This window comes from Ranitomeya imitator, chromosome 5 (genome assembly GCF_032444005.1).
Source record: "Ranitomeya imitator isolate aRanImi1 chromosome 5, aRanImi1.pri, whole genome shotgun sequence".
NCBI lineage: Eukaryota > Metazoa > Chordata > Amphibia > Anura > Dendrobatidae > Ranitomeya > Ranitomeya imitator.
Window position 1 is genome coordinate 184,234,334 of NC_091286.1, and position 12,186 is coordinate 184,246,519.

The 12,186-nt window shown below is 50.3% G+C and overlaps 1 protein-coding gene across 5 annotated transcripts in view; it reads left to right on the forward strand.

The window, feature by feature from the left end:
* TFB1M (transcription factor B1, mitochondrial) overlaps positions 1-12,186 on the forward strand; it is a 396,419-nt gene that overhangs the window by 328,743 nt on the left and 55,490 nt on the right. The window contains exon 8 of one of the 5 annotated variants that reach the window (XM_069769400.1): positions 4,525-4,602. The exons of the other annotated variants lie outside the window; for them this stretch is intronic. Within the exon in view, the coding sequence (XP_069625501.1) occupies positions 4,525-4,570 (46 nt within the window). The 3' untranslated portion in view covers positions 4,571-4,602. The remainder of the gene's footprint in view (positions 1-4,524; positions 4,603-12,186) is intronic. 5 annotated transcript variants of the gene reach the window in all.

Consider the following 12,186-nt stretch of genomic DNA (forward strand, 5'->3'; position numbering starts at 1 on the left):
TCCTATACTGTTATTGCCTATGCAGGGAGTGGCTGGGCTGCCAAAAATTATGACGCACTCCAATATCCCTTTCACGAGAGGTACAGGAGGGCCTCCTGAAATTTTTTTGCATTGAATGCAAGGCCTGCCCTGCCCTTAAGTTACATGCACCCCAATAACTGTTTCTGCACACGTACGTGTAACGCTCGCACCCAGACTGGTTGGTGCGGGGGTGTGGCCCCACTGGACCACAGACCAGTCTTCCCTGGAAGGGGGGTAACTAAGTAGCTTCCTAGGTGTTCGCTGGAGCCTCTGATGGTGAGAACAGACTTGTGCAATAGGAAGCTACTAGGTACCACTCCAGGGTGGAGTCTGACTGTGGATGCTGATCCCACCGGGGAACAAGACACAGGCAGGCACGGCTGTGACACTGGCTGACGAACGGGTACGGCAGAGGCCCTGACTGGCAGACTGGCTTGACGGAGAGACTGGCGGGCATGGCTGGCACTCTGGCAGACAGGCGGGAGTATGGAGACTGGTAATATCCTGCATGGCAAGTTGCAGAACAGAGATAGAGCAAGGCCGCAAGAGCAGAAGCAAAGCAGAACCACAGGAGGTGGAGTTGAGAGCAAGAGGAGGAGCCAAGAACAGAAACGCAGGAAAGAGCAGAGAAGGAGAAGACTGAGCTAAGAGCAGAGAAGAGAAAGGCGGAGCTAAGAGTAAAAGAGGAGAAGGCAGAGGAGAGGGAGGAGCTAAGGACGGAGAAGCTAGAGGCGGAGCCAAGAGCGGAGATGCTGGAGGTGAAGCCAGGAGCGGAGACGGGAAGGCACAGAGCCACAGGTTGTGGTGAGCAAAGCAAAGAGGCACAGAGCCACAGGTAACATAGTAACATAGTTATTAAGGTTTAAGGAAGACTTTAAGTCCATTTAATTCAGCCCATAGCCTAACCTAACATGCCCTAACATGTTGATCCAGAGGAAAGTACAAAAAAACCCATGTGGCAAAGAGTAAGCTCAACACTGGGGAAAAAAATTCCTATCCAACTCCACATACGGCAATCAGACTAGTTCCCTGGATCAACACCCTAACAAGGAATCTAGTGTATATACCCTGTAACATTATACTTTTCAAGAAACGCATCCAGTCCCCTCTTAAAATTAAGTAATGAATCACTCACTACAACATCATACGGCAGAGAGTTCCATAGTCCGTGTTTGTTATTATGCTTAAACCTTCTTTCCTCCAGACGTAGAGGATGCCCCCTTGTCCCTGTCTCAGGTGTATGATTAAAAAGATCATCAGATAGGTCTTTGTACTGTCCCCTCATATATTTATACATTAACATAAGATCACCTTTTAGCCTTCGTTTTTCCAAACTAAATAGCCCCAAGTGTAATAACCTATCTTGGTATTGCAGACCCCCCAGTCCTCTAATAACCTTGGTCGCTCTTCTCTGCACCCGCTCCCAGGGCCGCCATCAGGGCATTACAGCCGTGACTGGCGTAAGGGGCCCGGTGAGCAGAGGGGGCCCGCATCGGGCCCCCTCTTACCTGCTCACCGGGCCCCTACCGGCAGCCGCAGGCTGAACCGGGCCCTTAGCGGCGGCCGGCGCTGCAGCTGTACGCTATTGACATGCGGGCCCGCGCCCGCACGTCAATAGTTAACAGCCGCCAGCCGCAGCGTGCAGGTCGCCGGCGTCTGACGTCATTGTCAGTCGCCGGCGAGTGCACAGTGCAGCTGCGTGGAGAGAGGAGCGCGGCAGGTAAGTAGAACTTTTTTTTTTCTATTAAGAGCGGAGAGCGGCGATCGGGGGGGGGGGGTTTGGGCAGAAGGCTGGACACAGAGGGGGCAGAAGGCAGCTGGACACAGAGGGGGCAGAAGGCAGCTGGACACAGGGAGGCAGAAGGCAGCTGGACACAGAGGGGGCAGAAGGCAGCTGGACACAGATGGGGCAGAAGGCAGCTGGACACAGGGGGGCAGAAGGCAGCTGGACACAGAGGGGGCAGAAGGCAGCTGGACACAGAGGGGGCAGAAGGCAGCTGGACACAGAGGGGGCAGAAGGCAGCTGGACACAGAGGGGGCAGAAGGCAGCTGGGCACAGAGGGGGCAGAAGGCAGCTGGACACAGGGGGGCAGAAGGCAGCTGGACACAGGGGGGCAGAAGGCCGCTGGACACAGAGGGGGCAGAAGGCAGCTGGACACAGAGGGGGCAGAAGGCAGCTGGACACAGAGGGGGCAGAAGGCAGCTGGACACAGAGGGGGCAGAAGGCAGCTGGACACAGGGGGGCAGAAGGCCGCTGGACACAGAGGGGGCAGAAGGCAGCTGGACACAGAGGGGGCAGAAGGCAGCTGGACACGGGGGCAGAAGGCAGCTGGACACAGGGGGGCAGAAGGCAGCTGGACACAGAGGGGGCAGAAGGCAGCTGGACACAGAGGGGGCAGAAGGCAGCTGGACACAGAGGGGGCAGAAGGCAGCTGGACACAGGGGGGCAGAAGGCCGCTGGACACAGAGGGGGCAGAAGGCAGCTGGACACAGAGGGGGCAGAAGGCAGCTGGACACGGGGGCAGAAGGCAGCTGGACACAGGGGGGCAGAAGGCAGCTGGACACAGAGGGGGCAGAAGGCAGCTGGACACAGAGGGGGCAGAAGGCAGCTGGACACAGGGGGGCAGAAGGCCGCTGGACACAGAGGGGGCAGAAGGCAGCTGGACACAGAGGGGGCAGAAGGCAGCTGGACACGGGGGCAGAAGGCAGCTGGACACAGGGGGGCAGAAGGCAGCTGGACACAGAGGGGGCAGAAGGCAGCTGGACACAGAGGGGGCAGAAGGCAGCTGGACACAGAGGGGGCAGAAGGCAGCTGGACACAGGGGGGCAGAAGGCCGCTGGACACAGAGGGGGCAGAAGGCAGCTGGACACAGAGGGGGCAGAAGGCAGCTGGACACGGGGGCAGAAGGCAGCTGGACACAGGGGGGCAGAAGGCAGCTGGACACAGAGGGGGCAGAAGGCAGCTGGACACAGAGGGGGCAGAAGGCAGCTGGACACAGAGGGGGCAGAAGGCAGCTGGACACAGGGGGGCAGAAGGCAGCTGGACACAGAGGGGGCAGAAGGCAGCTGGACACAGGGGGGCAGTAAAGCTGGACACAGGGGGGCAGAAGGCAGCTGGACACAGAGGGGGCAGAAGGCAGCTGGACACAGGGGGGCAGAAGGCAGCTGGACACAGAGGGGGCAGAAGGCAGCTGGACACAGGGGGGCAGTAAAGCTGGACACAGAGGGGGCAGAAGGCAGCTGGACACAGAGGGGGCAGAAGGCAGCTGGACACAGGGGGGCAGTAAAGCTGGACACAGAGGGGGCAGAAGGCAGCTGGACACGGGGGCAGAAGGCAGCTGGACACAGAGGGGGCAGAAGGCAGCTGGACACAGGGGGGCAGTAAAGCTGGACACAGAGGGGGCAGAAGGCAGCTGGACACGGGGGCAGAAGGCAGCTGGACACAGAGGGGGCAGAAGGCAGCTGGACACAGGGGGGCAGTAAAGCTGGACACAGGGGGCAGTAAATCTGGACACAGAGGGGGCAGTAAATCTGGACACAGAGGGGGCAGTAAATCTGGACACAGAGGGGGCAGTAAATCTGGACACAGAGGGGGCAGTAAATCTGGACACAGAGGGGGCAGTAAATCTGGACACAGAGGGGGCAGTAAATCTGGACACAGAGGGGGCAGTAAAGCTGGACACGGGGGGGGCAGAAAGCTGGACACATGGGGGGCAGAAAGCTGGACACATGGGGGGCAGAAAGCTGGACACGGGGCAGAGTGCTGGACAGAGATGGGGCAGAGTGCTGGACAGACATGGGGCAGAGTGCTGGACAGACATGGGGCAGAGTGCTGGACAGAGATGGGGCAGAGTGCTGGGCAGAGTGCTGGACAGAGATGGGGCAGAGTGCTGGACAGAGATGGGGCAGAGTGCTGGGCAGAGTGCTGGACAGAGATGGGGCAGAGTGCTGGACAGAGATGGGGCAGAGTGCTGGGCAGAGTGCTGGACAGAGATGGGGCAGAGTGCTGGACAGAGATGGGGCAGAGTGCTGGACAGAGATGGGGCAGAGTGCTGGACAGAGATGGGGCAGAGTGCTGGACAGAGATGGGGCAGAGTGCTGGACAGAGATGGGGCAGAGTGCTGGACAGAGATGGTGCAGGATTGGAAACAGATGGGGCAGGATGGATACGATGGAGACAGATGGGGCAGGATGGGGAGATCATATGGGGTAGAATGGATACTCATGAGGGCAGGATGAGAGAACATATGGCTGGAGCCTGAAATGAGACACACGGTGGCCAGGATGGCGAATATTACCATAGGGGCTAATTAAGGGATATTATTATTGCAGTGATGTATTTATTTTATTTTTTGAGTATACTGTTTTAAATGGGGGGGCGGTCCTGTTACTGTGTAGAGTGATACTATGTTGCCTTCTTCATGTGGTGTAATGTAGAAGTTGGGAAAATTAAGTAATGTGTTCTACAAGCGGAACTCGAGATAACTGTTTTATTTCCTGCAGAGACGAGTCCTGGCTGGATAAAGTGATGGTGGTCTGTGCTGGATGAAAGATGAAGGACTTCACCTAGAGACGTCACTGGTGAGTCAGTGTTACCTATACACTTACACTATACGCTGTATACTATATACAGAGGTCCTGTGTACAATGTCACCAGTGATCACTGTATTATCTATACATTATATACAGAGCTCCTGTGTGTATTGTCACCAGTGATCACTGTATTACCTGTACACAGACACTGCTTACTAATTACAGATCTCCTGTGCATAATGGCACTGATGGTGATAGTATTGTGGGTTTTTTTTGTATTACTGATCAGTATTGTAGTATTCAGTCATTGTTGGTAATATGTGGTCTGGTCATGATGTGGAGGTAATATGTGGTCTGGTCATGGTGTAGCGGTATTTGTTCCTTGTATTTTATATTATTCGATCACTGTGGTGGTAATATGTCATCTGGTCATAGTGTTGTGGTATTTGTTCCTTGTATGTAGTATTATAGGTCATTTTAAAAATTGAAAAATAAATAAAAATATACCTAAATTGTATTGCATATTTTAACAAATATTTAGTAGGTTACAGTAGAGTAGGGCCCGGCCAAAAGTGTCTACCTTGTTGTGGTGGCGGCTTAAAAAATCTTTTGGCCAAAACAAAAGCTGCCGGCTATATGTGTGATCTGGTGATGGGAACTGTCAATGTATGATAGGTGAGAAGTGGAGATTTTCCAAGAGAGAGTGGTGGGACTGTGGACAGTTCGTGGGGTGGAGCCTGGAGGCGGGGCTGGGGTGGAGCCTGGGCGGAGTTTCAAGGGGGCCCCGAAAATTTTGCCAGTATGGGGCCCCGAAATTTCTAGTGGCAGCCCTGCCCGCTCCAGTTCAGCTATGTCTTTCTTATACACCGGAGACCAGAACTGTACACAGTATTCTAAGTTTGGTCGAACCAGTGACTTGTATAGAGGTAAAATTATGTTCTCCTCATGAGCATCTATGCCTCTTTTAATGCATCCCATTATTTTATTTGCCTTTGTAGCAGCTGCCTGACACTGGCCACTAAATGTGAGTTTGTCATCCACCCATACTCCCAGGTCTTTTCATTGACGGTTTTGCCCAGAGTTTTAGAATTAAAGGGACACTGTCACCTGAATTTGGAGGGAACAATCTTCAGCCATGGAGGCGGGGTTTTGGGGTTTTTGATTCACCCTTTCCTTACTCGCTGGCTGCATGCTGGCTGCAATATTGGATTGAAGTTCATTCTCTGTCCTCCGTAGTACATGCCTGCACAAGGCAATCTTCCCCACTATGGAAGACAGAGAATGAACTTCAATCCAATATTGCAGCCAGCATGCAGCCAGCGGGTAAGGAAAGGGTGAATCAAACACCCAAAAACCCCGCCTCCATGGCTAAAGATTGTTCCCTCCAAATTCAGGTGACAGTGTCCCTTTAAGCACATAGTTATACATCTTATTTCTTCTACCCAAGTGCATGACCTTACATTTATCCCCATTAAAGCTCATTTGCCATTTATCAGCCCAAGCCTCTAGTTTGCATAAATCATCCTTACCTCTTCATAGAAATTGATCAGATTAGTCTGACAGGAACGGTCCCTAGTAAACCCATGTTGTTATTGGGTCATGAGGTTATTCCTCTTCAGATACTCCAGTATAGCATCCCTTAGAATGCCCTCCAGGATTTTACCCACAGTAGAGGTTAAGCTTACTGGTCTATAATTTCCGAGTTCAGTTTTTGTCCCCTTTTTGAATATTGGCACCACATTTGCTATACACCAGTCCTGTGTAGAGTGATACCCTGTTATTATGGACTCTTTAATGATTAAAAATAATGGTCTATCAATGAATGTACTTAATTCCTGCAGTACTCAGGGGTGTATCCCATCCGGGTCCGGAGACTTGTAAATTTTAGTGATTTTTAGATGCCGCCGTACTTCCTGCTGGGTTAAGCAGGTGACACTTTAGGTACCTTCACACATAACGATTTTGTTAACGATATCGTTGCAACGTCACGATTTTTGTGACGTAGCAATGATCCCGCTAACGATTTCGTTATGTGTGACCGACCAACGATCAGGCCCCTGCTGGGAGATCATTGGTCGCTGGGGAATGATCAGGACCGTTTTTTGGTCGCTGATCACCCGCTGTCATCGCTGGATCGGCGTGTGTGACGCCGATCCAGCGATGTGTTTACTTGTAACCAGGGTAAATATCGGGTTACTAAGCGCAGGGCCACGCTTAGTAACCTGATATTTACCCTGGTTACCATTGTAAAAGTTAGAAAAAAAAAAAAAACAGTACATACTTACATTCCGATGTCTGTCACGTCCCCCGCCGTCAGCTTTCCTACACTGACTGTCAGCACGCCGGCCGTAAAGCAGAGCACAGTGGTGACATCACCGCTGTGCTCTGCTTTACGGCCGGCGCTGACACAGTCAGTGCGGGAAGCTGACGGCGGGGGACGTGACAGACATCGGGATGTAAGTATGTACTGTTTTTTTTTTTTTTTTTACTTTTACAATGGTAACCAGGGTAAATATCGGGTTACTAAGCGCGACCCTGCACTTAGTAACCCGATGTTTACCCTGGCTACCCGGGGACTTCGGCATCGTTGAAGACCGTTTCAACGATGCCGAAGTCTTTCCCCTGATCGTTGGTCGCTGGAGAGAGCTGTCTGTGTGACAGCTCCCCAGCGACCACACAACGACTTACCAACGATCACGGCCAGGTCGTATCGCTGGTCGTGATTGTTGGTAAGTCGTTTCGTGTAACGGTACCTTTAATGAGGAATTTTTGTTATCACTGATCATATTGTCTGCCATGGAATTTTTTTGTGTAAATACTGATGAAAAAATTTAATCTAGCATATTGGCCTTTTCCTCATCCTCAGCCACCATTTCACCCAGACTATTTTTAAGGGGGCCAACACTATCATTTTTTAGTTTCTTACTATTTACATAGTTAAAGAATATTTTGGGATTATTTTTACTCTCTCTCTCTGGCAATGAGTCTCTCTGTCTCAATCTTAGCTGTTTTGATTTGCTTTTTACAGAGTTTATTCAGTTTTCTGTATTTATTTAATGCCTCATCACTACCTACTTCCTTTAACTAATCTAATCTTATCTAAATGCTTTCTTTTTGTCACTTTATTCGCCCCTTACAGCTCTATTTAGCCATATTGGTTTCCTCCTATTTCTAGTATGTTTATTCCCTTACGGTATATACTGTGCACAGGTCCTATCCAGGATGCTAATAAATGTCTCCCATTTTCTTTGTGTATTTTTGTGTCTCAGGATATCGTCCCAGTTAATTGCACTAAGATCATCTCTCATCCGTTGGAAATTTGCCTTCCTGAAGTTTAGTGTCCTTGTAACCCCTCTACTACACATCTTATTAAAGGATACATGAAAACATATTATTTTGTGATCGCTATTCCCCAAGTGACCCCCAACCCTTATATTTGATATGCGGTCTGGCCTGTTGGTTAATATTAGATCTAGCAGTGCCCCCCTTCTTGTTGGGTCCTGAACTGTTGTGAATTCTGCTTTTGAGCTCCCTCTGGTGGTAGTAGATGATAATGCAGTTGTTCCTGGGCTGCAGTCTTGGACAGGTGTATCTGGACTCATTAGTCCTTGCCAGTTGTCATTGTTTTTTGGGATATGATGGATCTCTGTCTGGCTTCTCCTACTTGGCTGCCATTTCAGCAAAGATAAGTGTCTGTTTCTTTTTCTGTGGCACACAGGCTGTGTGCTTGTTTTTTATTGTATTCCTGCTCTGAATGTAGGATTCACTGGAGTTGCAGATATACGCGCCTACGTCTTTAGTTGGATGGAGGAAGTTTTTGTATATTCTGCTGTGGATATTTTTGAAGGGTTTTAATACTGACCGCACAGAACTCTGTCTTATCTTGTCCTATTTTAGCTAGAGTGGCCTCCTGTGCTAAATCCTGTTTTTCTGCCTGTGTATGTTTTTTCCTCCGACTCACCGCAAATATTTGTGGGGGGCTGTCTATCCTTTGGGGTTTTCTCGGAGGCAAGATAGTATTCCTATTTCCATCTTTAGGGGTATTTAGTCCTCCGGCTGTGACGAGGTATCTAGGATTGGTTAGGTACACTCCACGGCTACTTCTAATTGCGGTGTTAAGATCAGGATTTGCGGTCAGTATAGTGACCACCTACTCCAGTGAACATTTTCATGCTGCTCCAAGGTCACCGGATCATAACACTGAACCAATTGTGAAAGGTAATTGTCTCTCATAGTTGTCAAAAAACTATTACCTTTGCTGGAACTGCAGATTTCCGTTCCCCAATCTATTTCAGGGTAGTTGAAGTCCCCCATAATAATGACTTCTCCTTGAGTCACAGCTTCATCTATTTACTTTATGAGGATATTCTTCATTGCTTCCATTATTTTTGGAGACTTATAACAAACCCCTATCAGTAATTATTTTTTCCCCCTCCCCTTATCTCCACCCAAAGGGACTCTACATTTTCATTAGATTCACCTATATTATCACACAGGATGGATTTTGAGGATGATTTTACATATAGACACACCCCTCCCCCTCGCTTATCCGTTCGGTCATTTCTGAAAAGGCTATAGCCCTGCAAGTTAACAACCCAGTCATGGCTTTCATCCAGCCACGTTTCAGATATCCCCACCATGTCATAATTATGCTTCAACACCATTAATTCTAATTCGTCCATTTTGTTGGCAAGGCTTCTGGCATTAGTATACATACATTTTATGTATATCTCTGCACTTCTTTTCTTTCTTAAATTATTAATTGATCTAACCCCACCCCCATGCCACAGCCAACTTCCCAGGTCTCTATCTGCACCATCTTCCCCTCCTATAAAATGAACACCCTCCCCCATTCCCTAGTTTAAACACTCTTCCAACCTTCTAGCCATAGTAGTGGCGAGCCAAGCAGAGAGAGAGCGCAGAGATACACACAGCAGAGTGGGAATTGTAACAACCAAAGCAGGAACAGACATGAACCAGAGTTCACACACAGAAGTAACAGAACACAGATTCAGACCAGGGTGCGACGCCCCACTGGAAGGTGAACACAGACCAGGGTACTACGCCCCACTGGGTTGCTGACACAGAGACCGAACCAGACACCTCAGCAGCACTGTACTGACTGAGGAAGTAAGTTTGCTCCGGCGTCCTCCAATGGGTGAGGACTCCTTAAGATTCAGAGGCCTCTAGGCTATTGGCCAGAGACACCTTAAGGAGGTGCATACAGACTGAATAAGAAACAGGAGTTGCTGGCGCTGCCCCCCTATGCACACAGACAGAAAGTGTACACAGAGCAAGCGGCCATGAAGAAAATGGCATGGAGTCGGCAGCAGACAGATCTGACAGCATGACACAGGGTGAGTGAGTTGATGTAACAGGCAGTTGGGGGATGGAAGGCCATGCAGTGACGCCAGCAGGGTTGTTACAGTACTTGAGGGCCCCATGTCAAAATTGTTCTCATTAGAAGAAAGTGTGTCTCCCATATTGTTTTCTTATGCATTGAATGCAAGGCCTGGCCTGTCCCAAAGTTACATGCACCCCAATAAGCCTTTCAGCAGACGTACTTTACAGCCTCATGACAAAATTGTTCCCATTAGAAGAAAGTGTGTCTCCCATACTGTTTTCTTATGCATTGAATGTAAAGCCTGCCCTGCACCAATGGTACATGCACCCTAATAGCCATTTCAGCAGATGTACTTTATCACCTCATGACAAAATTTTTGTCACGGGGAGCCTAAGTAGGCAAAGCTAATAACCCGGGCCCCTGCAATATCCCTCAGACTAGGGAAACCCTGTCTGTCCCTCTCCCAGAGATTACACTGATGGTGTGCTTGGGCCGCCAGGCCTGACCCTAACTCCTGTTTCAGTACTAATCTGAAACCTCCACCCTCCACCCAGTGATAATTCCTTACACCAACCCCTACAGAAAGCACAGACAGGGAAAACCAAAAACGCACCACGCCGCAAACACACTCAGGAAAACACTATAATGTGCACAGGGCAAAACAAAACACAAATAGGAAGGAGAAATATGACAAAGGATCATACACCACCAGATATTATATTTTCACTCCAAGACCACCACTCCGAACCGAGATCACCAGGTACAAGACACAAGCTATAATTGGCGACGCCCAAAGTTCAGAAGAACTATTTAAAGGCCGTGGGAGTGACCCAGCCTCCAATCCGAGTACCAGCTAGATTAACCCCGGACAACCTAGATAAAATCTAGCCGGCGCCACTGAGCGCATAGTGGACGAATGAAGAATTACCGCTGTCTGTCGGACGCCCTAGTGTGAATAGCGTCCGACATGACAATTGTTCCCATTAGAGGAAAGTGTGTCTCCCATACTGTTTGATAATGCACTGAATGCAAGGCCTGCCCTGCACCAATGTTACATGCACCCCAATAACCCTTTGAAACCATGTACTGGATGGCCACATGAAACAAAAGTTTCCATTATTGTCTTTTTTTATGACCACAAAGTTTGTCCATGAAGTGAAATCGTGGCCTGGCCCTAATTTGAACGCACCACAATCCCTCTGGAAGAAACGAGGAGTGTTTCATTAAAAAAAATTTCACATTACAAAGGAGCGCTTCACTTATACTTGGTATGCCCATACACTAATTATATGGGCTGACAAACATTTTCCCTTGGGGGGTACATATCACCATAGTGTGTAATTCTTTATTTTTAAGGGGCATCATAAATGCCATACATGATTAACCCTTTCCTGACCTGTGACGCAGTGTATGCAGTTAACTGAAATTTCACCGGACCAGCAGGAACAGGGGGACTTGTACTTGAGCCCAGGGGGGGTGGCTTTGCCCCCCTGTAGCTACGATCGCCCCGGTGACCACTTTTTCACCACCCCCCAGATCTGATTGGAGATAGTGTCCATGTGACGCTATTGCTCCATTCAGATGTGGAGGGGCGGAGTAAACTATGGCTGCCTCGCTATCCAGCTTCATGCCATCCATGGAAGCTGAACAGCGAGGTGCCTGCTTGCTGCCCTGCGACATACTCACCGTGATCGCTGCCGCCATCATCGCCGCCGCCACCAGGTACTCCCATCTGCTCCCCCCACCGTCTGCTCCCTTCCCCCTGCCTCGGTGATCACCCCTGATCACCGTCCCTGCTGCTGCATCTCCTCAGCCCCCGTGCCTGACAGCCCCCTCCTGCCCCCAGTGATCCCCGCCCCAGTGATCACCCCCTGATCATCCTCTGCCCCCCTAATCGCCCCCTTGCCCTGCTGATCTCCCACCTGCTCCGCTGATCTGCCTTGCTGATCTGCCCCGCTCATCTGCCCCCTGCCCTGCTGATGTCCCCCTTGCCCTGCTGATGTCCCCCTTGCCCTGCTGATGTCCCGCTTGCCCCGCTGATGTCCCCCTTGCCCCGCTGATATCCCCCTTGCCCCGCTGATGTCCCCCTTGCCCCGTTGATGTCCCCCTTGTCCTGCTGATCTCTGTTATGATTCGGTGACCTTGGAGCAGCATGAAAACTTTCACTGGAGTAGGTGGTCACTATACTGACCGCAATCCTGATCTTAACACCGCAACTAGAAGTAGCCGTGGAGTGTACCTAACAAACCTAGACACCTCGTCACAGCCGGAAGACTAAATACCCCTAA